This window comes from Phaethon aethereus (genome assembly GCF_964289735.1).
Source record: "Phaethon aethereus genome assembly, chromosome: 3".
Taxonomy (NCBI): domain Eukaryota; kingdom Metazoa; phylum Chordata; class Aves; order Phaethontiformes; family Phaethontidae; genus Phaethon; species Phaethon aethereus.
Window position 1 is genome coordinate 72511230 of NC_138576.1, and position 26791 is coordinate 72538020.

Consider the following 26791-nt stretch of genomic DNA (forward strand, 5'->3'; position numbering starts at 1 on the left):
ACTGTGTTGTTAGCTTCAAATAGAAAAACATACTTTACATAGTAATTCCACAAAGCATAGTGTGGTTTTGAGTTTTTTATAATTTTTGGCTTACATTTAAGAGGTTACCATTTGGTGGTGGCAATTTTTTTCTAACTTTTTTCCTTGTGTTGCATCATGTGATGTTTTATTTCAGATTTTCTGAATTGGCAAATTGGATTTCATCAACAGAAAGAGAGCTAAAGACGATAAAGGAAAGTGTTAATGATACTGCCAAATACAAGCAATGTAAAGCATCCATAGGGGTGAGCCCTTGGCTTATATTCTACAAAGCTACAGTCATTGCTACTGGACTCTGGAAAAAACTGTATTCTGAAGTAGTGCAACTGTTTTACTATGGAGACCATAGTAAAGATTCCTGGTATTCTTAAAAAACAGGTATTCTTAAAAACCAGGAGAAAGTTCCATGTGCAGCAAAGTATGGCAAAAGTTCCTACTTTTAATCATTTAGAGAATGGTGGGTCCCTCTACCTGTATATTCAGAACAGCCAAAATATAGAGGTAGATAGAATAAATACTCGCCCCTCATACTGCTGTGTGCACAGTTAAAAGTGCTGTGCAAAGAAAAGCCAAAATTTCTGGACTGAGGGTTTTTGAAGGATCAAGTTGCTGTCTTACATTTAGGGAAATCTTCTATACAAAATTTCTCTTCTACAGTAGTATAACAGGGGAGGCAAAGATATTCTACCATTCACTTTTACATTGGTGACTGGTAACAGAAGTGTAGAACAGATGAAGACTGAGTTGTTTGATTAAAATAGTTTTAGGCAATAATTTAAGGTGTCACTTGTGACCTAGCTTGACACTTATTTCTTTTTTTTTTTTATTTCACATACTAGGAGAAAAAATAGGAAGGTCACATACTGTATGAGTTTGTGTGAGTCATGAGCAGGTTATGAGGCTAACTTTGCACTGCAGAGAAACATAATTAGGATGACCTTGATAAAGCAGATAGACATTTAGCTTAATGGATGCTTCTGCTCTAAAAAGTCTGATTTACTCATGCAGTTTCACTGCCGGCAACTCTTTTCAAAACTGCCACAAAGATATAAATGAACTACTGGGTGAAAAGAGGGGAAAAGGAGGTATTTAAATAGGAAAAAATACACAAAATCAATTTTAAAAAAATACACAAAAAGTAAACAAAATGTCACAGGAAATTTTATGTTTGGGAAAGTCGGCATTTAAGATTTAAATAGTAACTAAGAAATTTGGTCAATATATGTAAAATATATACGTCATATCTACCATTTATCTATCTGTAGGTAAAAATGTATGTTATGAGGAAAAAGTACTCCACGACTACTTATAAAGAACAGTCTAACAAGTAGTCGTGGAGTAAAGTCTGTGGAGAAAATGTAAAAACCTAGCCATTGACTGGAACAGAATCAGATAGGGTATGCAAATAGAAAAATACTGTATTTATAGTGTTTGGAAATAAGAACAAAGGTAATATGTTTACACTACTAATCTTTGAACTGATGCCATGAATGTCACGCGCTAATATATTTTGTTTATTTGAAGAAAATACGTTCTGATTCTTCCATAGGAAATTAGGAAGCATATTAACAAGCAAGGAGAAAATCACAGCTGGCTGAAATCTAGACTTGCTGTTTTGACCGCAGTATGTCCTGATTTGGAGGCCAAAAAGACAGAGGATGAGCTTTGTAAGCTTTCCAGTGACTTCAAGGGACTCCTCGATTTGCTGGCTGAGGTACAGTATGAGGGACACAAGAACTCACCATTTACAATGTCGCATGAAATGACATCAATCGTGGCTTCACAAGTATAAGTTCCCTCCTGTGTTTTTTTAATTAAGCTGCAAGCATTCAGCAACGAAAAACTGATTTGTACTCCCTGGGTAGCAAAGCCTTGAAAGTAGCAGACAAAAAATACTTATATTATTATAATGGATCTTTCCCCTTTCCAGGATCGGAAAGCATCATAGTAAGTGTTTCTGGAATCAAAATGACAGAATTTTGAGAGGCAAAAGATGGTTTTCTAAAATGAGTTCTGAGTGAACATTGGCAAAACTGTGATGTACATCAGCTAGTGGATATAGAATTTGACTTTAATATTCATTTATGTATCTTTTATGCTGGAATAATAAAGAAGCTATTGTGAGGTAGTTTCAAATCATTAAGATTGTATATCATGCACTGAATTTGCAGGAAGAGGCTGCAGTTCTCTGAGGTCTGAATGATAATAAGATAGTGTAACTGCTGAAACTATGGGAAGTTCCTAACTGATAAGCAAAACCTCTTAGAATCCACTGAACCCTTGAGTTCTGTGGGATCTCAGGGAACTTACTGCTTCACAGTTTTCACAGTAAAAAGAAAGATCAGGAGAAACTTGGAACACCTTACACTTAGGAGGCATAACAGATCCATTTGTAAAAAAGGAGTTCAGGATAGAAAAAGAGTTCAGGCTTCAAATTCCATTGTTAATGTCAATTCTTGTGGATTCCTTGTAGGTGTTCCAAATGTATAGAAGTTCCATGTATTTAATGAAACTTCTCTAAACTTCTGTGGTGTGAAAGCTGTGTTTGGAAAATTGGGGGAACCAACATTCTGATTTCCAAGTGACTGAAAAAACTTTAGGATAATATCTTTTTTTTTTAATTTTGTATTGAAGTACTTTTGCTTTTTCTTTCCTCCAAAAGTCAGAACTAAGGGGAGCACAGGTTCATGAAGGTATAAAAAGAAAATAAGAATGAGAATCTAAACTTGTTTTGAATCTAAAAGCATAATCTAAATGGCACTTTATACTATACTTAAGAGACTGCTGATTCTTAAAAGTCTGAATACTGTTTACAGCTAAATTTATAGCTTGTTAATCAGATGGATGAGACTGTTTAGACAAGGTCTGACACTGGCTATTTCCAGAGTTCAGCAATGTTTTTTGGGGAGTAAAGACTAAACATTTATATAACTGGAAAGAGAATGGTTTGAATCTGAATGACCCTCCAAAGTGAATATGGACTGGAAAGAAAGGAAGGGAGGGAGGAAGCAAAGAAAGGAGTTTCGCAATTCTAGAATACTTTATGATTAAAACCTTAAAACACAGGGACTGTCTGAGGAACAGAGCCTGTACTGAGAATCATCTACAAGTAATTAGCTGAATTGCAAAGAGGGAAGAGCCTTCTAATATGTTGAATAGGTATATCTTTTTCTTTATAAAATTCTGCAAACTGAGACTGTATATTGCACCATATGCATATTGTGGTCCACAAAACCAAGGTAACAGGGCATTTTAATGTATTTGTGATTCACCAAGGCATTGCTTTAGAAGTCCCAAAAGGCAGCAAGATTTTTCTGACTTGAGTAGTGCAGGTGTTTCAGAATCTGAGTCAGCTTGCAAGGGTGAGGACAGCGTGGGTTTTCTAAGTGACCACCAATAAGTGGCTGTCACAGACAAGTATTTACCATATGGCAATGTAACAGGGAGTATTTCTAAACAAGACAAAGGTCTCCCCGGTCACATTTTAAGTCTACGGTCACTCTTTCAATGTAAAGTTAAAGATGTCTTTTAAGAATGCTGGAGGCAAAAATGGTTTGAATTTAGACAATTTACTGTGTTTTTGGAAAAATATTCCAACTATAAATGTGCCCGTAAAATACAGATGTGCCTTTCAACATGAAATACTTAAAGTTATCTGTATTTGTAGATTGAAAAGACATTAGGCACTGTTGGAGATTGCGTCCAGTACAAAGAAGAAGTTAAAATTGCAATTGAAGAGTTAATCAACAACTCTAAAGAAGCCCAAGCAGAGGCTGAAAAGATCCTGGATACAGAAAGTTTATTACAAGCTCAGCAACTACTACTTCATCATCAGGTAGGGCAATTACTCATGTCCATATCTGATTTTTTTTTTTTAAGTAGAATGTATGTAATTACTAAATTTTGTTATGTCCATTAGCATAGCTCTTTATATTTAAACTTGAAAGACTTATAAAGGGAATGGTCTCATATGGCCTAGTATTGAATTCTTATAATGAAAAAAGTACTCGGTATTTTTGAAATCTTAATGCCCAAAGACAAGCTTGTTTTTCAGCTTTTATTGAATATCCTTTTATTTCACATGGCTTTTTGGGCACAGAACACCTGAAAAACAGGCTTAATTTACTTGAAATTTTAGGTAAGTGTGTTGTCTGCAAATATGTAGTCTCTCTATTTTTACCTTTTTAAAGTTTGCATGTCAGATTTGATCATGGTAAATTTGGCCTGATCCTGGTTTTGGAAATTTCTTGACTTCAGCAAGATGTGGCCCCAACTCTAAATGCTGGAGGGGAGGTGTACCGCTAGCCTCATCTCCTCCTCTAGGTAGCTACTGCAGTGACAGGCTGGCCTCCAGTCTGTAGGAGTAGAACAGGAAGCTTTTTTTGCACTGATAATAGATCAAAACATCTGTGGGCTACAGTAATAATAAATCATGCAGGCTGCATACAGCACAAATCATGGGTTTTAAGGCCAAATATGGGAACTTAACTTTGAGGCTGCTCAAAGCTAATAAGACTAAGACTAATTTACTGTCAATGTTTAGGCATTATATAACTGTTTGGATAAATGGCTGTACTGCCACTCTTTCTCTCCCATTTGTATGCCACAAAAGCTGTATACACATTTTGGAACCCAAGTCACATACTTGATGCATATGTAAGACTCTCAAGAATACTTGCCACGGTTTATCCTTTTGTCTGTTATTCTCATTGCATACCCCTGCAAAAGCAAAAGGTGGTTTCATTGGGCCAGTTTCCCAAAGGAGCTAAAAAGTCTAATTATTCCTGTCGGATTAATCCTTTTAGCAAAGGACAAGGAGACTCCGTGCGAAGAGGCAAGATGTGCAACAGCAGATTTCCCAAGCGAAACAGTTGCAGATTGAAGGTGGGCTGCCCAGCACAATGCAAAATGATTTACAAAAGTTGGAAGGAACATTAGAGAACATGCAGCAGACTATGGAGAAACGTGAAGAGCAACTCCAGGTGGGTCCTTTGCAAGTAGAAATAAAAACCTGGGCTTTATTTTTTTTTTTTTTAGCTTAGTAAAAATGCTTTTTTTAAAATGTAAAAAGTATGACCTTACTTTCTCACCTCTGAATATTGGTCCTTGGGGTTTTCATGATCAGTACCTCCACAAAAACTTATTGAAGCTGCTGGATACCTCTTAATTAATAAAGAAACAGCACTTTGTTTGGAAGTGTTTAAAAGTCCCAACTGTTCACTCATAATAGATACTTTAAATAACTTTTCTGTGAATTAATTTTAGATAGGCTGTCTCCCCTGGTTTGTAAAGATGACGTTGCCCTTTTATTGAGAGTCTTTAGGCTGGATATTAGATTAATAACACCTGAAGTTGTGCAAATATAATCCTTACAACTACTGTGTAAAATACATGCTGTCATCCTAAATTTAAAGAACAAAGAAAAAAATCACAGAAAAATCAAATGGATTGCTCTGGGTTGTATAACTAACTACTGACTAAACTGGGATTAGAGTTTATAGCTTCTTGCACCCGTATCTGAGTTGTCCTTTACATTTCTCTAAGCAGCATGATAAACCAGCTGTCCACTATTTCACACAAATGTTTAAAGTCATCAAAACTATTTCCCATAATAAAACATAAGATGAAAAACATGATTGATAGAGCTCAAATAACTTCTTAATGTAAGAATTTATTATTGAAACATCTTTTTTCTAAGCCATACCATATAGAAAGTCTTAACTCAGGCCTTGCTTTTACTGCAGAATCAAGAAGTATTTGTTTTTACTGTCATAATTCTTGTGACTGGTAATTAAATGCTGTTTGTTAATCAAAACTTTATATTCTCAGAAAAGAATGGATTCCTATGTGTGAGTTTCCTATGAGTAGGGTTTTTCTTCTACCGTTTTACTGTAATTTATTTCATTAGAGAACTTGAACAATCCTTAGATATTGTTGACTACCTGTCACCATAAGCATCTGCAGTTATTACTTCAGACTTCTCATAGGACATTCAAATACAAGATTTAAATATTGCTGGCACCTTAGAGAGCACTGCTTTTTTGCACAGCACAGTATGAATCGGTGAAAATTCAAGGGAAAACTTTTCTTTTATTGGGATCAGAAGAGTTTCATCTGTGGAGTAAGTGGCATTTCAGGAGAAATTGTTTAATTTCATGTCAGGTCTTTCTCTTTTTCCTTTTTTCATTAACGTATAATAAAATTCTTTTTTTCTCCCCTTTGATCTTGTTGTCTTTGTGTTCCTATTTTGGGTTTGTTTGTTTGTTTTTGTAGGTCACAATAAATAAATGGGAGCAGTTTGAAAGGGACAAAGAAACAGTAGTAAAATATCTCAATCAGGCAAGCTCTGCACTTGAACGTATCTTAAACTTTAGCAGTTTAGAGAGCCTCTCCTCAGAACTGGATCAGACAAAGGTATTTGCTGTGTGAAATACAGGAACTGAGATACCTTTCTGCCTTGCTCATTTACATGTAGTCAGAATGTTGCCTTCAGTCTTTGCATGGTTTCCTGTTAATACCTGTGCAAATTGCATATACAGATTATAGACTGCCTAAACTGTTTAGAGGTAAAAAAATTATTTTACGAAAAGATCATGGAGTATTACTCAAAATCTGCATCTAAAGTGCCTGTATAATGATTTTGACGATTACCCATTTTATGCTCGGTAATCATCTATACTGCTAAGCTAAACAATGTAAAGCACAGGCATATCAACATCAATAGTGTGCTCTTTGGCAAGGTGATGTGGTCTGTGCCAACTAGCACTCTTTTAGCCCTCAGGAGAAAAAGGAGAGACTTCTACGATATGGACATAAGCCATAAACTGCCACATGCCCATAGTAACACAGAATTATCCCATCTCATTTTATTTACTAATACAAAAGTAATAGTAGTGATTGGCTAAATGCCATGCTTCTCGTGCCATTCTTACCCTTTGATTAATCTGATACTAAATTATACATATCTTGGTTATGCTCAGCATCCATTGTTCTGTTGTATGTGTTTACCATGTGTGACAGAAAATAGTTGTTAAACAAAGTGAGATTACAAGATACAGTATACTGCAAAATCCTGTCTGAAAAGGTTAGGATCTAAAGATTAAATAAGGATGCATATAATCTTCACCAATTCACAAATACATTTCTTGAAGAGCTATAGAAGAAATTTTGATTTGTTGAGTTAAAAACTTTTGGACATATAGCTTCCCTTGCTAAATTTTATTCAAGCTAGTTTGTTCAAATGAACATTTCTTAAATGCAACATGAAAATAACTTTCTTCAGAGGTTGTTTTTATGTATTTACACATTCAAAATGTACATATAGGACACAGGTACTTTTTCTAACCACAAACACTGAGGAAAAATACTTTTTGTGTAACTATATGAAACGGTTTATGGTTGTATTAACGTGTCTTGCATCCTTACAGGAACTTTCTAAACAGACTGAAGCAATGGCAGTTCAGGCTAAGAAACTGGTGAAGAATTCTTCTGAGATACAGCTTGCTTCAAAGAACAAGCAGTCCCTTCAACAGCAGGCAAAGTCAATCCAAGAACAAGTGAAAAAAGTGGAAGTTACTCTTGAAGAAGAGTATGTTCTTAACAAGTCCTAATATTTACTCTCCACTATAAGATTGTATCAGATCTCTAGAATACCTTGTCAGCATTTTGTGTTGTCTCATCAGCTCCGTCATTTACAGCTTGCCGTGGCATAGTAACCAGGTTATAGTAGCAAATATGTCAAAAGAGTGTGTGCAAATAAACAAAATCTTTGTTTAATAATATGTAGTTTATAAAACTACTGTTAGTTACATTCAACCCGTCACTTATATTAAAGCCCCAGTCTTGTGAAGAAGGGATGATTAAACTCATTCTTGGGATGCTTTTTTAGAAAGTAAAATCTCGGTGCAAGTATGAGAACAGCACATTTACCATATTTGCCTTGCTTTTCAGTATTCCACTTTCTCCATAGGAATGTCAAGAAGTGCCTTCATCTTAGCTGAATGCCCAGACATTATTTCATGGGCTATATCAAAAGCTGCTTCTGCTGCTGCAAATAACAAAGGCATCATTTGCCAAATTTTGTTTAAAAATTGAAAGCTCAAACTCCAAGAAAATGTTATTAAATCCTGTAAATATTTGTAGCTTTTTGTATTTGTAAAATTTCCAGCCATTTTCACAAGTGAGTAACTAAGTTATTGAACTCAAGTTACTCAAGTTCAACTTCAGCTGTTGCTATTCACATTTTATCTATATACACTCACATTTTACCTATATATACCTACATTTGTATGTATGTATGAAATTAGTATTTTTGCATATATTATATCTGACACACTAGTCATGCATATATGTGACAATTCTATGTTGTCTTACTGCAATTACTACATAGAATAATTTGCCATCTAAGTTCAAGCAGGTACCACCACCTCCATCTGAATATGAACGAAGGGCGTTGCCCACATTATTGGGTTTTTACACCTGTTGACCATCATCATGCTAAGCTGACTTTAATTTGGTGCCACTTTCTTCCTGATGTAAAAGAATAGCTTTAAACAGAATAACTAGCCTCTGCAGCAGATGTAACTTTCTGATTATTGATAGTCTAATTTTTTTAGATAACACTTTCTCCAGTATGAAATATTACAGTAATTTCCAGTCAAATCCTACCCTATCTTACTGAATACTTCACTTTATACATTGTTTTCTCCAATATTAGAGAGAAAACTAGTGTGATTTTTCAATTCAAGAAATTCATCCTTCCAGCAGTGTATATTAACTTTTTAAATATATCACCTATTTTTAAATGAAAGCCATCATTGATATCCCTTTTCAAAGTAGATATGAAATAAGTTTTAGTTGAATGTATGGATTGTACAGAATGTCTGTGGTACTGTGACAGATAATAAAAAAATAAATCCCTTCTTCAAAATATGCAAATATATACAACTCTCTATAGTGAATCTACAAAACATATCATCAGTGCATAAGGGTTATGTTGTAACTCACATCATCAATAAAAATCTTGGCGGAGTAAAGTGAAGGTATTCCAGATACATATGGTACATACTATGCCAATGAACAGGAAAAGGAGAGAAAATTTGAGCAGCTCTCGATAGTTAGCTACAGAGCAAACTTTAGCACATGTGTTTTCCAAGGAGAATATGCGTAGCTGTGCAGTGAGTTTGGGACTATATTCTTTAAAATCTGTGGCTTTCTTACAACTGTAAGGGAGGCAGGTACAAAGGCAAAGGATTTTGAGACACTGATTTAGTCCCTTGATTCTGATTTCCAGCTGTATTTTCCTGGGCTGGACTTGAGTGAAATATTTTTGCACTTTATTTTCCTGCAAATAACTTGAGTTTGGAAACACTCTTATCAATAAATGGCTGTTGACATTGCTAATTTTTTTTTTTCATTTTGAAAATAGATTAAAAAATAAAAAGGCCAATTTTTACATTTTTAGACTACATGCTTTCTTAAAGCTTCCTCTACCTTTAATAAGGAGGAAGAAAAGAACATAAAAACTTTTTAACATGGAATGGTTTTTAAGGAAAATGTATTTTGGAATTTTGTAATATTCAAACTTTTCTGATGAAATTTTAATATTTTCAGTGAAACAGAAAACGTATGTTTTGCAAGCTGTGTGTTGGGCCTACATTAGCAGTGGGTTCTTTAAAATTACTTGAAAGGAGCAGAAACTTGTATACTGGAAGTTAATGCTGTTAGACCTTATAAGGGCCTTAGACTTCTTTCTTGTGACAAAAGGGTGCTTTGTTTGCTAGCCAATATATACAAGAATCAGTCATAATCTGTCTCTGTTTAACATACCTTAATGTATGTTTCAAAGAATATAAGTTTATTAACTTTGAGGTAGTTAAGTTGTATCTGTTGTTGATTCTTTGGCTTGATATGAAATCATTGCCTGAGAAAACACAAACTTCCTATAAAATGGGCAGATTGCTGTTATAAAAAAACAAGTTTAATAAAGTGGTCAAGCATTGAATATGTGTACATCCACAATACACTGGTTTTAATCATTCTGTTCTAACGACTGACTAACATCTATGCACTCAGTTATCTCAATTTTTAGGTATCTGATATAATCCTAATTCCATATTATTTCATAGAAATCATATTTGTGTTACTTTTCCTTTTTCTTCTTGCTATGATGAGATTCTTGATGTACAGCTGATGAATGAAGCTGTACTTTGTTTCACCTCTCAGTGTCCCCACTATGGCTAATATAATTGTTTGACTGGTGCAGTCTAAGAGAGAACCAAGTTCGAATTTAGATGCACAACTTGGTCCTCTAAAACCAGGAATTTTTAAAATGACCCTCCTGTAGATTGGATAAATCACATTTTTATTCTAGCAAGAATATGGGCAGCTTCATTATATTAAACTGTTTATTCTCTCTAATTAATTTGGTTAATTTTAGTATTAAAAGCATGGAAATGGTGAAAAACAAATGGGATCATTTTGGCAATAATTTTGAAGCTCTGTCCATCTGGATAGCTGAACAAGAAAAAGAACTGGAAACTTTGGAAATATCATCATCTCCTTTGGACATGCAGATCAGCCAAATCAAGGTGATTAGTTCTTGTTATGTTTAGCATTAAAAGTCCATTTATCTGTCAATTTGTTAGAAGTCAAATGAGAGAACAGACATTTTACACATTTCAGAACCACCATGAGGTAATGATGGCACGCTTTGTACACGAATATACCAAGCAGTAAGGTTTTACATAAACTAAAGGAAAGCTGCCTTCTCTGTTAGTGTTTAGTTTACATATATGGAGTATATTGTGTATATGGTTAAAAATATTATTTAATTTATAGTCTTCTTATTTTTGGAGTAATCTCAACTGGTGTACAAAATAGCTAAATAAATACAAGGTGTATAAAGCTTTTTTATTTTAAAACATACATCAGCTAGTGGATGTAGAACTTGATTTTAATTTTGCAAGCTAAACTTACAACTTGATTTCTGTATCTTTTATGCTGAAATAATAAAGAAACTATTGCTTTTGGTAGCTTGCAAACCTTCATACCATTTATTGCAATTATATTTACACTATCTTAAATTCTGTGTACATTCCTGTAGATACACAATGGTTTAGTTTCTTTTTTCAGTTGCTAACTGAGGTGCATATTGTCTCCAAGCATTGCATTTCAAGGGCTGACTTCATGTCCTCCCACAAATGAAAACGTACCTTCTCTGAAACTGCATGTTTCTCGGGGGAGAGTTTTTCAATGCCGTGCACACTGCCATTTTCTTTATTCTGTTTCCCACCTGCGCTTCACAAAGTGCACAGGGGTGCAGCTGCTTGCAGTCATGGACCAGACTGACACTAAGTATTTCCAAAGGATCCTGTAAGGTGCTTGTTTCATGTGACAGAAACAGTTTATCAACAGATTTTCCTGTTCTTAATTTGATCACAACTTTACATACACCGAATAAATAAAATCTCCTGATTTCATCATTGAAGAATAAAACAATGCTTGAATTCTTGCTTCATTGCCACAGCAATTCAAAAACAGTTTCCTTGTGAAATGATATATATGCATTTATTCCACTGGCATACACTGTCATGTAGCTGTAATTTTCAGTAGTTACTAGATGCGATTGAAGTGTTTAAGATAGAAAGTAAGTGCATTAAATGATATTAATGTTGCATTACAGTGTGACAACAGCTCTTGTCTGCCTACATGGAGCCTAGTTAAGCCCTACGAGTCCGTTCAAGCCAATTTCCCAGAAAGGCTGTTCATTGCTTTATACCCAGATAAACAGTAATTTTTACACCGCATGGCAAGTTTTTGAAAATGCCAAATCAAGCCTTCTTTATTTAAATATCATGACAGAAAGAAAGTGGTCTGCAGGTAATTTTTGTAAACATCTGAGTGAACGGACACAAAGCAGAGAAAACCCTCCAGATAAAGCTTCGGGTACCTCATTGTAACTCAGATGCGCAAACCAGCTTTATGAACTGTGATCATGTGAAATGTATCATCTAACCTCCAATATGTGGACATAGCTGGAGGTCTTCTTCAGTAGCACTGCTTTGTGCCTGATTTTGAAGGATTTGTTATGTTTTGTTGGGAGTTTCCTGATGAGTTAGTCAGTGTCGCAACACTATCAGCATACTCGGTACCTAATTTCTAGTATGAGACTATGAGATCTAGTAAGATATTGCAATATGAGGCAAATACACCAAAAAAATTATATCTTTCCCTGATATCTTTGCCTGACCAGATTAAAAAAACCTGGGGTCAGCTGAATGGAGTTATCATACATAGTGGTAATATTCTACCTTTGGTGACATTGATTGCAAAACCCTGATGACTTTAGCAGAGCCAGATTTCCACCTACGCCTTTCTCCGAAATTCCTGGTGGACAAAATGACAGTTATCACAAATAGTTACCACTGGTGGCAGACTCAGTCAGAGTCTGAAGGCCTCAATTATCCACCTTCTTTTATGTAACCGAGCGAATTTAACAGAATAGCGTGGGAGTGGAAAAGCGCTGCCTCACTTGTATCTGCTGCATTGTTAGATAGTTTCAGCTTCAGGGCCGCAAATCCAGTATTTTTCTGCAGTACTGTATTCTCATGCAAAAAAGATATTTTATAATCCGAATTAATTCAGAATGTATCGCATAAAGTGACATGATAAATGCTTACAGCACTACATTTTTAACTGTACTGTCACCCTGCTAATTCTAGACTCTGAAAGTTGCAGTAAGCCACTCCTGAGCTTTATAATAGCAAGCAAGATACCATATTTTTATCACAATTATGGCAGAAGGTGGGCACTTTCTATGCTTTTGAGGGTGCATTTTCAGGAAAGTTTTCGGCTGATGTCACATACATACGTATCTAAACATTTTTATATCTGAGAATGCTATTGCCTATTTCAATTTCAAGAGCACTCTTGGCTCCTTCAGTTCCTTCCCAATGAGTGTTTTTCACTGCTTTTGAGAAGAGCTCCGTGGACATGCTACATCAGCAGAAATTAAAAGAATTCTGTTGTGAAAAAAATCTTATTTCCAAGTTCACCGATGCTTACTGAATAAATATCCATTGAATGTGAAACACCATAAGTTTCTGTCTTGGATGTTGTAGCTTTCAGGTTTGCCTCTAATTTGCCATAAAAACAAGTGCAAAAAAATAAGAGACAGTTGCTCTCATGCAAAGCATGACATGTAAAGCCAGTGCTAGTTTGCCTTTATGCATTTACTAATTGACCTAAAAGACAGCTGAAAAGTACCAAAGGCCGTTATCGCTCTTGTTTCATGGTTTCCTATTTATACTGTAATGTGGTTCTTTATTTAATCCCCTGCCTGAGGCCACATTCACCCTACCTCATCATCTGATTTAATCTATTATACCACAGAATTTTAAATTAGAAAATTAAAAACCCCACCTTATTAAAGACAAGTAATCAACTGTTAGGGTTCATCTCCTTTCAAATATCATTTTCAGTTATACACTTACTTTTTTTCACCTTGTATTTATTTTGAATCTTTAAGAGAATTATGTATTTGCTTGCTGTAAGAGATGCTAAAATATGAACCATCTTGTCTGCTTATGAAAATATGCACCTCAGGCAATTCTAATTCCTCTTCATAGAAACTGGTTTTAGGGCAGGCTGTTTTTTAAACCTTTTCCAGAGCTAGTTTCAAGAAGAAATAGGGAATTTACAGGACATATTAAATATTTTTATAAGTAGTTATTTAAAGCAGTCAATGAACTCTCATTTACTTTTTAATGAAGAATATTAGTAGCTCAGGTAAAAGGAGGAAGTAGAAAATATTATTCTGATAATTAAAAACCTGTTGTGCTTCTTTATTTACTATTACTTTACATTTTAGGTTATTAATAAAGACATAGATGGTAAAACAACTGGAATCTCAAAACTAGAAGAGGAAGCCGAGTCTTTTTCCCAGTTTGTTACCTCTGGAGAATATGCACATATTAAAGCCAAACTGACTCAGGTCAAAAGGTATTGGGAAGAGCTAAGAGATCATGCACAGAGACTGGAAGGAACAATCACAGGGAATGCATCAGCACAGCAGAAATATGAAGAAAGTCTTAAACAGGTAGACAATGCAAAATCTAATGGATTATTTGCAGCAATTTATAGAATTACTCTTTATTTTTTGAAAACTGAATATGAAATGCATATTATAATAAGATAGAGTAGAATATATCAGTAGATTTGTAAGGTAATTGCAAGACCTCCATACGTAAATTTCTGCTTTGAATGGCTTAAAAGGCAGGTTCAGGAAGACACTAAAATACACACACTCAAAAAATTACGCTGTCTTTTAGAAAACCTAAGTGATTCCCCTGGATATTGCACTAATAAACCACATCCATACTTCTTATAAACACTTTAACTTCAGTCTTGGGTTGTTAGCAGGTCATAAGGAAAATAATTTAAATATTATTATTGCCCCATTCTCAAGGAGCTGAGCACAGTCAGCACCTTTTAAATTCAAAAGGCACTCAGCACTACAAAGGCTTAGGATATAATATTCTCTTAGCACTACATATTTAAAAGATGTTGTTTAATGCATCATTTATGTATTTCCTGATGGGTTTAGATCTCTGCTTTGCCCTTTCTTCACAGGTGCAGCGGGCAGTGTCTGAATTTGAAGCTAAGCTAACTGAGCCTCTCACATCATGCTCTTCAGCAACAGCCACATACGCAGCCCTTCAGGATTGCACGGTGAGCGTCCGGCCAGCGGTTCCTGCCACCGAATCCAGGGAAATGGTGCCGCACTGACCTCCTCACAGAAATGCCCCTGAGCTCCAGAGCAAGGGCTGCCTGGTGCCACGCAGCCCGGGCTGGAGGTGGGAGCAGCCCAGGGCTGCCTCTCGGGGTGGGCAGCCCCCGGGCAGGCATAGGCAGGCTTCCTCAGCTCTTTCTTCTCGCCATTTCGGGCAGGCTTGGAGAGTTTTTTCCCCAGGCTAGAGAAAGCAAAGCTTAAAAGTATGACCTAATCCTTCATGTTCCTGTTTTTAATGTCATACATCTAAAACATTATGAGAAATCGAAGATAAGAAACATGTCTGCTAGACATTTTTCCTCGAGGACTTTCATGAAACTTGGGTCTTGGTATAGAGAACCGTGATGTAAAAAAAAAAAAAAAAAAATCTCCTTGTAGGTAGTTTTTCCTGGACAATGTAGAGACTAGACAAAGCTTGAACTGACAAACTTTTATCTGTGCTGCCAGAAATCCATGGGTGTTTGGGTATTTGCTTCAGTGCATTACAAAAGGAAAACAAACACTGAATTCGTATTCAAACTACAAAAAACTCCGAATCTCAGGGAATTTGGTGTAGCATTTTTGTCTGTGTGTATAAGTTTGTGATGTGTCCTTCTCACAATCATTATTATCTTTCTTTCCAAGAAAATATTGTAAAGACTATTAGTCATATTGTTCTTGCAGTAAAATAGATAGAATTTCCTCTGAACTTAGTGGTAACTACTTGCAAAGGCTGTATGCAAGGAACACCTGGCCTGTCATCTTCACAAAAGCTTGATAATTGTGAAGGAAAAATATTTTGCATATAGAGAATTTATTCAGACAGCACATGCAATCATTGTTATTGGCTTTTAAACATTATGAATATGCTGAGTATGGTATTGTAAACTATTGTCCTGCCTACAGGATCATAATAATTCAGTGCCTTAATGTGAAATTATTTTTTATTATTTAGTTTAAACATCAGCAGCTTGTTGCTGTATAATTCACATCTCCTCCTATATATGATTTCTTTCATGACTGTAATTATAACTATTACCACTGTTGTTGTTATTGCACACCTATGGTTTGTAACTTTAGTGGTCTTAAATCTATTTCATTTCGTGCTTTTCTAACTCATTGTACTACATTTCAATCGTTTTCATATGGACAAGTTTCCCAGCTCTCTAGAAATGGCAACTCTGGAAAGTCCACTCAACATCAGATGCCATTTTGATGAAAAAGAGCTTTAGCTAATGCTGACGGAAGTTCACAGTAACTGTTCCCTACATCTCCGATGTCATTACATGAGCTGCAAGTCCAGCAGTCCTCACATGTTGGAGTGAGCTTTCGTATTTACTGTATATCTATAAATTAGCGCAACCTTAGACACATGTTAGGGAATTTGGAGCTTTGTCCTACATGATCATGCTGTGTCGCATGCCCATTCAGAAGATCTGACCCTTTTGTTGCTGACTTTCTTCTTTAATGCTGTTCTTAGGAAAGCCTTTCCCCATTACAACCTAGTTGATTGATATGCTTGGGACGTATGTACCGAGGATAGATCTGAGCAAAATGTAAGCTATGCGGTGACTTCATGATCTGGTGGATGTAGCATTGCTTCAGACTTCAAGTAGAAGTACAGAATTTTTCCCACCGTCGTTACCATAGCTTTGTTGTTTATGTGTCTGACTTCTGTTTCTTTTGCATGTTCATTAGGACCTTTGTCATACTGTGGAAAAAGTGAGCAACACTCTGGCCTCTCTCTCAGCCTGTGCCCGAAAGGTGGCCAACAAAGAAAAAGCTGCTCAGGAGGTTACAGCATTACAGCAGAAATATGAAAAGGTGCTAGAAAAGGCTAAAGAGAAACAGACCTTATTAGAGACTCTTCTGGCTCAGTGGCAGAAGTGAGTAGACTCTCACAGCTGTTACGATGGACACCAGAGACCTCAGTGCCTTAGACCGTGGGGACAACTTGAGTTGGTAACTCTACGTTGTGATTTTCTTAGGCAGGAGAAGGAGCTGTCTGCCTTCCTGACCTGGTTGGAGGGGTGTGAAGCTACAGCCAGGCCTTCAGAGCAGTATGTTTCTGCTGACAGAGTTAAACTGGAAGGTGAACTGCAGTCACTGCAGGTACGTTTCAAAGGAAAGATTGTCCCCCTGCATCTCCTGGTTTGTTTCTGTGTCTTTTAAAGGATGGACGTGCTAAATGGTAGTCTGACAAGTCTCTTGATTCGAGGCTTTGGAAATTCCTCGGGAAGTATTACACTATTGCTGCTGTTATTTATCAAAGACGGGAAAATGTTATTTGCAAATATAATATGCATATAAAAAATAATGCCCTGGTATATTCTATTATCTGTCAAGGAAGGACATTGGCCTTCCTGCCAGAGGATCCCTTCTCTAGAGAAATTACATTGTTACACAATGCTACTTTCATTTTTTTTTATGTGAGGAAAGTTGCTCAGATCATAAAATGCTGAAAGGTTTTGAACACACAGTGAAAGTCTGATTTCTGATTTTTTCTTTTAGACACAAGATTTTAATCCTATTCTAATGTATGCATTCCCTTGGAATTTTTGCCATTTGTTTTTAGATTAATATGAAGCAGTTGGACAAATGTAGCACCTTTTACACCCTCCATGAAGCCAATGAGCCCATAATTTCTGAAGAGAAGGAAAATTATTTTGAGTTTTGTTTTTTTGTTTGGACCAATTTGCGACATTTCCTCACGATGCTATTGCTGCACACAAAATACGTTGCAAAACTTAGTCTTGATTTTGCCCACTTTCATCATACAGTAAAGCTGTGTGGAAAGGTCACACTTTGTCCTAAAGGAGGAAAAAAAACCACCTTGATGAATCCTTGCTGAATGACAGTTACAGATTTAGCTGCCTGACAGGTGTTGAGTACCTGCTTGTCCCAATAGACCTCAATTCCTCCAGGGATTTGACTGTGCTCATTCACTTGTCTCAAAGTGGTGTACTGGAAATCCCTAGCTGATTTTTATTTTTGTTATTTTGCATAAAATGATGCCATATTTAATCTGAAGGCTGTACATTCCATTGTTTTCCCAGGATTTGCAAGCAGATATTGAGTCCCATGCTCCAGTGTATGCGAACCTATTACAGTTAAATGAGTCACTACTCCCAACAGCTTCCAAACAGTGTATGAAAACAATAAAAGAAAAATTTGAAGAGCTGGATAAGAGGTGGAACGCTTTACCACAAACTGTTGATAAAAGGTTTGTGCTTCAGAATGTTTTTTACATGTTAAATGAAAGTAACCAACATCTAGATGAGGAATCCCAAGCCTGAAACATATTTTTTTACCGTATTACCATTAAGAAAACAAAGGTTTATGATTCACATTGAACCCTGAACTCCCAGGAATGGGGTGTGGGGAATCCCACAGATTTATCATGTCTTTTTGGCATAACCTCTCCCTATTTTTTTGATAGAAGAGTTCTGTTTGAAGGAGCCTGGGGCAGCAAATGAAGATAATTTTGCATTTCCTAAGTACCTTCCCAAGTTACTTCCAAAATCTGTAATATCAGCTTTTCATTTTTTCAGTTACATGCTTTATCTTGCGCAAAGCCACACTATGGTCTTTTTAAACCCACTTCAAAGTTTTAATTTGCGATAAATACTATAAATGCTCAGTTGTTAGACTGCTGGCTCATGTTAGGCTCAGGAACACTGCCTCCTTTTTTGAAACTGTATGTTGCCATATATTTAGATTTCAATTGTTTTGGTGATGAACATACATATTTTACTATTTGTAAATGAGCTTAAATAATAGACCCTGGTCAATGACATCATCTTCTAGGTGCTTTATTAATATGATTGTTTTACAATGTAATGATCTTCTACATAGCATTTCTTGTTGTAAATTATGTAGAGAAATTTCTGAGGGAAACAGGAAGGTAAATGACAAGGGCCTTTTTAAGGTCAAGGTTTAGAAGCTTAGTTCTGCTAGGTGCTAAGTACTCCTCTGGACACATTCCTCCTTTGAATTGTGTTCCTCTGAGCAGATTTGACCCTCACTTCCTTCAGCGGAAGCTGGGCATGCAGTGTTCAACCTCACATGCAGTGTTGCAGATGATCGAGCAAACAGAATCGTTATGTCTGAAAATTGATGTTTAGCTTCCATCAGTATCATTCTCTTCGCTGGGACCATCCCCATGAAGGAAAGTTGGGGAGCATACCTTGATTGTTTGGGGCACTTCTAACAGCTGATATGAATAAAACAGTGGAAACAGGAAAGAGCCAAACGTGCTTTCAGGCTTTATGTTATTCTCCAGTTAAGAAATCAACACAGCAGTCATCACATTTGTGACATAAATGAATGTTTCCTTCCACCTGGCATTGATTTTAATGCAGTCAGCTGTGGTTTTGATTATGGGATGTGATTAATTTACATCAAGTGCTTTCATATTTACATCTGACGTCCTACAGGATCAGCTTCCTTCAATTTCTTGTTGCTGAGCGTGGGCAGTTCGATGAGCTCCTGCTCAGGTTTTCGGAGTGGATTAAGCAGTTTCTTGCTGAACTACAAGCCACTTCAGAGATAAACACAGCTGACCAACAACTAGCTGCATCTCATAATAAGGTAAACTTTTGGATGTAAATATTAAAGACAGAGAAATTGTACAGTGTATTCAGCTAAATACTAATCTAAAACTGCCATGAGGTCATTTATTTGTTTGAAAACTGACACGCTGTTGCAGTCGCATTCAGATTTCTCTTATTTGACCAGTTTAAAGTAAAGTTGTAGCACTGAAGTGTTCTTACTGAAAACTCCTCTGTAGAACTTGTTTTGCTGGTAAGTTTTGTACTAAAATGTTTCCTGAGCTTTTGATTGGAACAAGAAATCCAGCTCTATTTTCTTTCTTTCCCATAGAACCACTCAGTGGAGGTTGAAAGTAAGAAACAGCAGTTACGAAGTCTGAAGGAACATGTAGATAAATTATGTTCTTTCAGCTGCCCAGAGGACCAGCAGATGTTGCAGGGAAAGACTGAAGATTGCTTTCAGATCTTCCAGGAGGCAAGTCAAATAACTTGCCAAAGAAAAGAGGCTCTGGATCAGCTGCAGATATTCCTGGAGCTCCATAGTGCTGCATCAGGAGTGCTCCACCAGCTGAGGCAGACAGTGGAGAAAACCGGGAATATGGATAAAGCTAAATCTGAAATACTGGAGAAGGAACTCAATGGTGTTATTCAAGATCTTAACAAACTGGAATCTGTTGCCATCAGTTTGGATGGTTCCCTTACTAAGGCTCAGTATCATCTAAAACACAGTATTTCTGAGCAGAGGACCTCCTGCAGGGCTGTGGTGGATAATCTGTACTTGGAACTGGAGACAATTCAAAACCTGCTGGGAACCAAACAGAGTGAGGCAGAAGCTCTTGGAGCCTTGCGAAAATCTTTCATGGAACACAGAGAACAGCTACTGAAGAGTATTGAAGACACTGAGGAAAAGGCTGACAAGGAGGGCCTGAAGGAGGCCACGCTACAAGCCCTCCAGCAAAGGTAACAACAGTATTAATGCTTGAGATGGGCTCTTCTTCATTTGCTTGCACTCTCTAGACTTCTTGTAATGTATTGGAGGCATGTGTGAGTTTTCTGCCTGGATACCTTATTTCTTTCCAGGCACATATGACTCCATATATCCACTTAATAAAATTTTGTGAGCAAGCTGCTTGGAGGGAGGGAGAATATGCAGGTCCCACTTATCTTTCAATATAAAAGAACAGTCAAGAAAATCTTTGTCTCTGAAATTTACTTTGTCTGAATGAATCCAAGCTCCAAACATCTATTAGAAAACCCATATAACATAACTATGTCTATTCTTACAGAATTGAAGCCTGTACGTGTGCTGAAGGACTTGAAAACACTTACTATAATAAAGTATTAATCTAAATAGTTGAGTATATTTCCAAGTCACTGTGTGAGGTGAAGATATCTGTATAATTGTATAGCTGTATATGTATCAGAAAAATCACATTCTGACCCCAGCTGTAGCAGAAAAAAATACAGATAACATGTTTTTTCGGAAGATATTGTAGGAAATGTGCATAAAGTTCCTTTTATCTAACAGTAACTCTAACAGCAACTGTTTCCTTCATTTCTCTTTTCTCTTGGGGGGGAAAAAAAGTGAAGGTAAGTAAACTCAAAAGCTGCCTTTTAACTTGCAGATTGAGGATCTTTACCCAGTTAGATGAAGAACTGAATTCTCACCAGCATGAACTCCAGTGGCTCAGGGACAAAGCAAAACAAATAGCCCAAAAAGATATTACACTTGCTCCTGAGATTGACAAAGAGATAAATCTCTTAGACTCTCTGTGGGAAGACACTGAGAAAGTTATACATGAAAAGTAAGTAGATCTTAGACTTAAGGTGAGAAAGGAGAGCGTTCTTTTACGGGGGGGGGGCGGGGGGAAGAGACCCAGTTATTTACATTTAATATCTTTGTCATAATAATCCCAATAAAAAACAGGACTTGTACGTTAAATACCAAGTAGAAGATAAAACACAGTATAAACCAGGATATTTGTACCAGTTGTAATTATACTATTAATAAAGCCACAGATAGATCCTCGGGACAGTACTTAGAGATATACTGCGCTTTTACTTGCATGTTATTGCTTACTCTCCTGAAAGATAAGAAATCTCCATTGAGATTTCACTATCACTCCAACTAGTACATACTCTCTCCTAGCATGTATTTTCCTTCTCTGTTGGATATGTGTTTCTGATAGCCCGATGTTCAGTGGTCCTAAATCATTCTTAGATTTAAGTCTTTCTGTCTTCCCAAGGGACCAGGCTCATAACAATTATTAGTGTATAATCGGTGATATAAGACAGTTTTCTATATCAATGAAAGTTGATAAAAAAGAAACTAAAGAAAATTTCATTTTACCCTTTTCTTTCTTAGCTGCGTCTTTGTCATCTTTAAAGAAAAATTCTTCAAATGTTCTTTTTTAAATTTGCATGATAAAACTAAGCGCTAGATTCATCCAACATCCTCAGCGTACGTAAATTTTGTCTAACTGCAGAAGCAAAACAGTTCTAAGCCTGGCTAATACTTCAACGGGCATATGCAATTTTGTGATCCCCATGTAACTGCTCGGTTGATGTACTGGAAGAACAATTAAAAAAAAATTTCATTTGTGCTAAATTTTTTTTTTTTGCTTTGGTTTATATACTGTGGTGTTAGTCTTTTTTTGATTGACACCATACAGAGATTTGTAAATATGCTGCCCCTTAACCAGATCTGTGTATTATTTCCCTCTTGAAAAATACGCACAGCTACATGAATTCCATTACTGATACCTTTTTTACAGCTGAATTCAGTCTGGCTTTCTAGTGCATTTTTAAGAGACATATAAATCTGAAGTAAGTGGAAGAAAAGGATAGCTTTTTTTCAAAATGTCCATTGCTCCTTTTTCTTCAGCACTGCTGGTACTTTGTGTTTCATGTTGCTGCAACTTATTTTTCCTACCCCCAGAAGTCCTTAATAAGAGTTTTTTTGTTTAAATCATTAATTTAATTTTAATTATTTTGAACAGTTTTCTCTCTTATATAGACACAATTTAGACCCTCTTGAACCTGATTATTTTGGAGAGCTCTTTGGAGCATTCAGACAAGAGCCAGCTCCTAAAACTATTATCTCTTTCTTGGCAATGTCATGTTTCCCAAAATCCTTTCATTGACAAACACTGTTCTACAACTAAACATATCCAAAGAATTAGTCTTCCTTCTCTCCCTGCAGTGTGAACACCAGGAAGAGACTGAATAATTGTTTTTTTCCTTCTGTCCATTGCCTGAGCAGAAATAGGCTTTTCTGGAGAGGGGGTGGAAAAAAAATTAAGCCTGTTCTTAGCAGCAGGTTTTTCTGTTCTCTGTAGAATGACAGATAAGTCGAATATAGTGGTTTAGGCCCCAAAGTGTGCGTCTGACAATTGGAGGACAAAATAGTTACACTTATCTTGCATTGCTGTAGCCTTTACTTCTGCTTCTTTTTACCCCCAAAAATAATCCATTTCAAAGAAACAAGTTTAAAAAAATTGAGCGGCAAGTTCCAGCATCACTATAGTGTGGTTTCTAGTCAGAAAGATGCTGAACTTAAGAAGTGAGAAGCTCGAATTCCAGTTTCAGTCTTCCTTTTGCTCAAGTCAGTTGCTTCAATATCTGATACATATGAGATGGTGATTCATATACTGTCTCTTCAGTGGGATGTTTTGTGATGTATGGACCCACAGCGATTTTTAAAACCTAAATATTAATATTACCTTGGCTGCCCAAATCATGTTTAGCACTGCATCCCGATTTTTTCCCCATGGTGAATCGCCACGTCACACTCTTCTTCCTTCAGAAACGTGACAGCAAACGGTGCTAACACAGCCTTTTCACGTTCCAGAAAGGAGCAGTCCTGCATTCTTATTGATCTGATGAAGGAATACCAGAGCTTGAAGTCAATGGTAATGAAAGTCATAGACAGTGCTGACAGTGCTTCTGTGATCAAATCCATTTGGAAGGATCATGAAGATGTCAGGCGAACCTTATCAAAGGTAATAACACATATTTTCATTTGAGAGATTTAAATGAACTTTGTTTTTAGATGGGTTTTTCTGTTTGAAAGGTGCCCTTGAGCAGTGTTTAAAGTTCCTTGAATTTACTGTCATATCTTGTCACACTGACATTCATAGTTTAAATTGTACTGATTCTGACGAGGAAAGAATATAATCCGTTCAGCATTTTGGTGAGATCCATTAATGTGTATTTGATTGTTGCTATTTCTAATTTTAATGTGTTAATTTATGTGGAAAGCCTAAGTTATTTGCTCTTTCTATAAAATACCTTGAGAAGATATTCCTGTCGTAGTATGAGAGGATATTTCTAGTCAACATACTTTAATGTTTTTCCATATTGGGTAATTTTTTGAATGGATAAAAGTCAACAAAAGAAAATGAACTGCACACATTTCGGATGTGTGCAATTCTTAGGTCTGTCTCTTTCCCTAAGACTACTTGTACCCCCTGGCATAATGTTGATACTGACCATTGAGCAGAGATAAGGAATTTAGATCCCTGTATTCCATTCACTTTACTGGATCATATTTCTAAAATTCTAAATTCTGCTATCCATCAGTCTGTCAGGAAAAAGGGTTCTGAGTTAAATTCTTTCCATTCATTTGGAGGGTAATTTCATTTGGAAGCCTATAGAGCTCTTAATTAAAAATTCTTCAGTCAGATGTGTATAAACCTCATTCTAAACCGCATATATATGGACTGTTTTTAATAGACATTTTAATTAGAACTGAAAGCCAGAACAGAGCTCACCAGTCTAACAAAGAAATGCATGTAACGTCCATATGATTCCTCTCCTTGGGCTGTGGAGAATTCCTTGCTACGACAGTGGCCACTTCTAGGCCTGAAGGAGTTGGAGCACAATAAGTACTTCACGCAAGTCCTACCACAACAAAGCAGGCATGTCCGCGTGGCCACGCTGCATCCACATTAGTAGCTTCTCTCTAATGCTGATCTGTAATACTTGTTAAAGAAAAAAGTATGAGGTGCTTATTGTGATCCTTTCTCAGGTGTTGTCACCTCTTCAGTGCCAGTGTGTTAAAATATTTCCCTATGCCTGTGTTGTGGTTTAGCCTCAGCCAGAAATTAAGCACCAGGCAGCCGCTCCCTCACCTCCCCCCCGCAAGGTGGGATGGGCGAGAGAATTGGGGAGAAAAACCTCGTGGGTTGGGATGATAACAGTTTAATAGAACAGCAAAAGAAAAGGAAACAACAATGATAATACCGACAAAGGAATGTACAAGAACAAGTGATGTCCAATGCAGCAATTGCTCACCACCCAGCAATCGACAGCCCGTCCCCAAGCAGCGATTCCCGTCCCCCGGCCAACTCCAGTTTATGTACTGGGCATGATTCTGTATAGTGGGGAATATCCCTTTGGCCAGGCTGGGCCAGCTGTCCTGGCTGTGTCCCCTCCCAGCTCCCTGAGCACCTCCCCGCTGGCGGAGCGTGGGGAGCTGAGAAGTCCTTGACTTAGTATAAGCACTACAGCTACTCAGCAACAACCAAAACCATCAGTGTGTTATCAACACCATTCTCATACCAAATCCAAAGCAATATACCAGCCATCGGGGAGAAAAAACAGCTCTATCCCAGCCGAAACCAGGATAGCCTAGAATTGCAAACTTAGTAGTCCTGAAGACTTTTGTCTAATTCCTTTCTGAACATATTTGTACTTCTGTTATCTAGGAGTGATGGGGTTTACAATTCTAAATTTTGTTTGCAACACCCTCTGTTTACCCTGCTGTAATTCCAGAACTGATTTTGGATACTAGTTAGTCAATGATGCGTTCTTATTATTCAATTCTAGACATGTAGATTCTGAAATAGAAAAAGAATAATAAAAAAAAACTGCCTCAAGTCCCAAAGATAGCTGGTTACTAAGTGGGGAAAATTCAGAATTTATTATTCCCACTTGCATGCTTCATTTATAAGAACAATCATATTATTTGATTATGCTTATGAGAAAACCATGTCAGTTGCTCTGTATTTTGTGGCATAGTTAAATGTTAGATGGTATGCTGAATGAGAATTATCAAATGCATGCCATATACCACAGGGCTAGGGATGGGTGCCTGGATTTTTCTTTCTTTGTTTCTTCAAGGCTTCATTAAAAAAGCAAATATTTATGTCCACAGCATGAAGCTGCCAAGAATGATCTGAGTGATAAACAAAAAGACCTGGATACTTTCACCAGTAAAGGAAAACATTTGTTAGCAGAATTGAAAAGAGTGCCTAACTGCGACTCCACTGCGGTAAAAACAGATATGAACTCTACAGTGGACAAATGGCTTGATGTAAGAGTCTGGTGTTTATACACTGAATACAGTTTTTAAGTTGGGCTAAGGCTACAGTATTAGTATTTTCTTAGGATGTTAGAGTGCAACTGTTTAGTAAAATTTACTTTAAAGTATATATCAAAGGGTTAATCAGGGATTTGGTACCCATTGTACACGCAAAGTTATGATACCCATTTGATTGTTATAAGAAATAGTTTTAAATCTATGTATGAATGTTACTAGCACAAATTCACTCAGTGCACACTTCAGAGTGTAAATTTGGATTGGATTCTCATCCAACGTAGGCCAGTATTGCTTTATTAAAGTAAACTGGACTAAATAAATTAGGCAGTAAATTCTGTTAAGCCACACCATAAAAGATGTGAAGATGTTGAGAAAGACAACATTATAGCAGAGAAACGTAATATAAAAGCTAATAGTTTACATTTTCATACTTACACTGCTTTATTAGCAAATTCTTACATTATGTAAAAAAGATAAATGCAGCTGTTGCAAACGATGAAGTGTTCTTGAACATAAAACTCTTTCCTAGTAAAAAATACACAAATTTTTAGAAACAGTCACATATGATTTTTGTTCATTTTATGATCTGGGAAACTAAATTGAAATTAGAACTCAGAACTTATTTTGCTTAGGCTTAGTAATTCTCTCTGATGCACTTGTTTTGCAACTGGCTGCAAAATGAAGAAATCTAAAATTAATTTATGAATGGTATTGGTACATTCTTATCTCCTGAAAGATGTCTGAACGAATTGAAGACAACATCAACTGGCTGAGTGTAAGCGTATCTCTATGGGATGACATCCTGAAAACTGGAGATGAAATGGACGGATGGTGCAATAAGTGCATTTCTCAACTGAATGAAAGCATCAGCAACTTGAGTAACAGTCAGAGAATGGAGGTCCTCCTGAAAGACTTCCAGGTGCTTACCCATACATCAGTGATAAAAGTGTTCTGGACCAAAATCTCAGGTGATACCAGGCACATAAATAAGGCTGTGCTGTTGTAGGCCACCGTGTGCCCTGTTTACACAGTGGTGCCAAAAACCCAAGGGCTAGCTGACAGCATTGCAGACCTTTTCTGAAGCTGTCTGCTGCTGACAGAAGCAAGAAT

General features: G+C 36.6%; 2 protein-coding genes across 2 annotated transcripts in view; both read left to right on the top strand.

The window, feature by feature from the left end:
- Nucleotides 1-459: 459 nt before the first annotated feature.
- Nucleotides 460-6532, top strand: LOC309404165 (nesprin-1-like; the record flags this gene model as incomplete). Its single annotated transcript, XM_081998550.1, has 5 exons — nt 460-540; nt 1589-1753; nt 3707-3874; nt 4845-5021; nt 6313-6532. The coding sequence occupies 5 exons, from the start codon at nt 460-462 to the stop codon at nt 6466-6468; spliced, it is 747 nt and encodes a 248-aa protein (XP_081854676.1). The 3' UTR covers nt 6469-6532.
- A 100-nt stretch (nt 6533-6632) lies between these two features.
- The window catches only part of LOC309404166 (nesprin-1-like), a gene marked incomplete at its 5' end in the record, with an annotated part of 35706 nt that continues 15547 nt past the window's right edge, over nt 6633-26791 (top strand). Inside the window, 14 exons of the mRNA XM_081998551.1 lie at nt 6633-6668; nt 7467-7627; nt 10478-10628; nt 13910-14137; nt 14671-14814; nt 16508-16695; nt 16798-16921; nt 17866-18032; nt 19246-19399; nt 19691-20319; nt 20985-21164; nt 23165-23360; nt 25517-25675; nt 26418-26600. Coding sequence (XP_081854677.1) covers nt 6633-6668; nt 7467-7627; nt 10478-10628; nt 13910-14137; nt 14671-14814; nt 16508-16695; nt 16798-16921; nt 17866-18032; nt 19246-19399; nt 19691-20319; nt 20985-21164; nt 23165-23360; nt 25517-25675; nt 26418-26600 — 2700 coding nt within the window. The remainder of the gene's footprint in view (nt 6669-7466; nt 7628-10477; nt 10629-13909; nt 14138-14670; nt 14815-16507; nt 16696-16797; nt 16922-17865; nt 18033-19245; nt 19400-19690; nt 20320-20984; nt 21165-23164; nt 23361-25516; nt 25676-26417; nt 26601-26791) is intronic.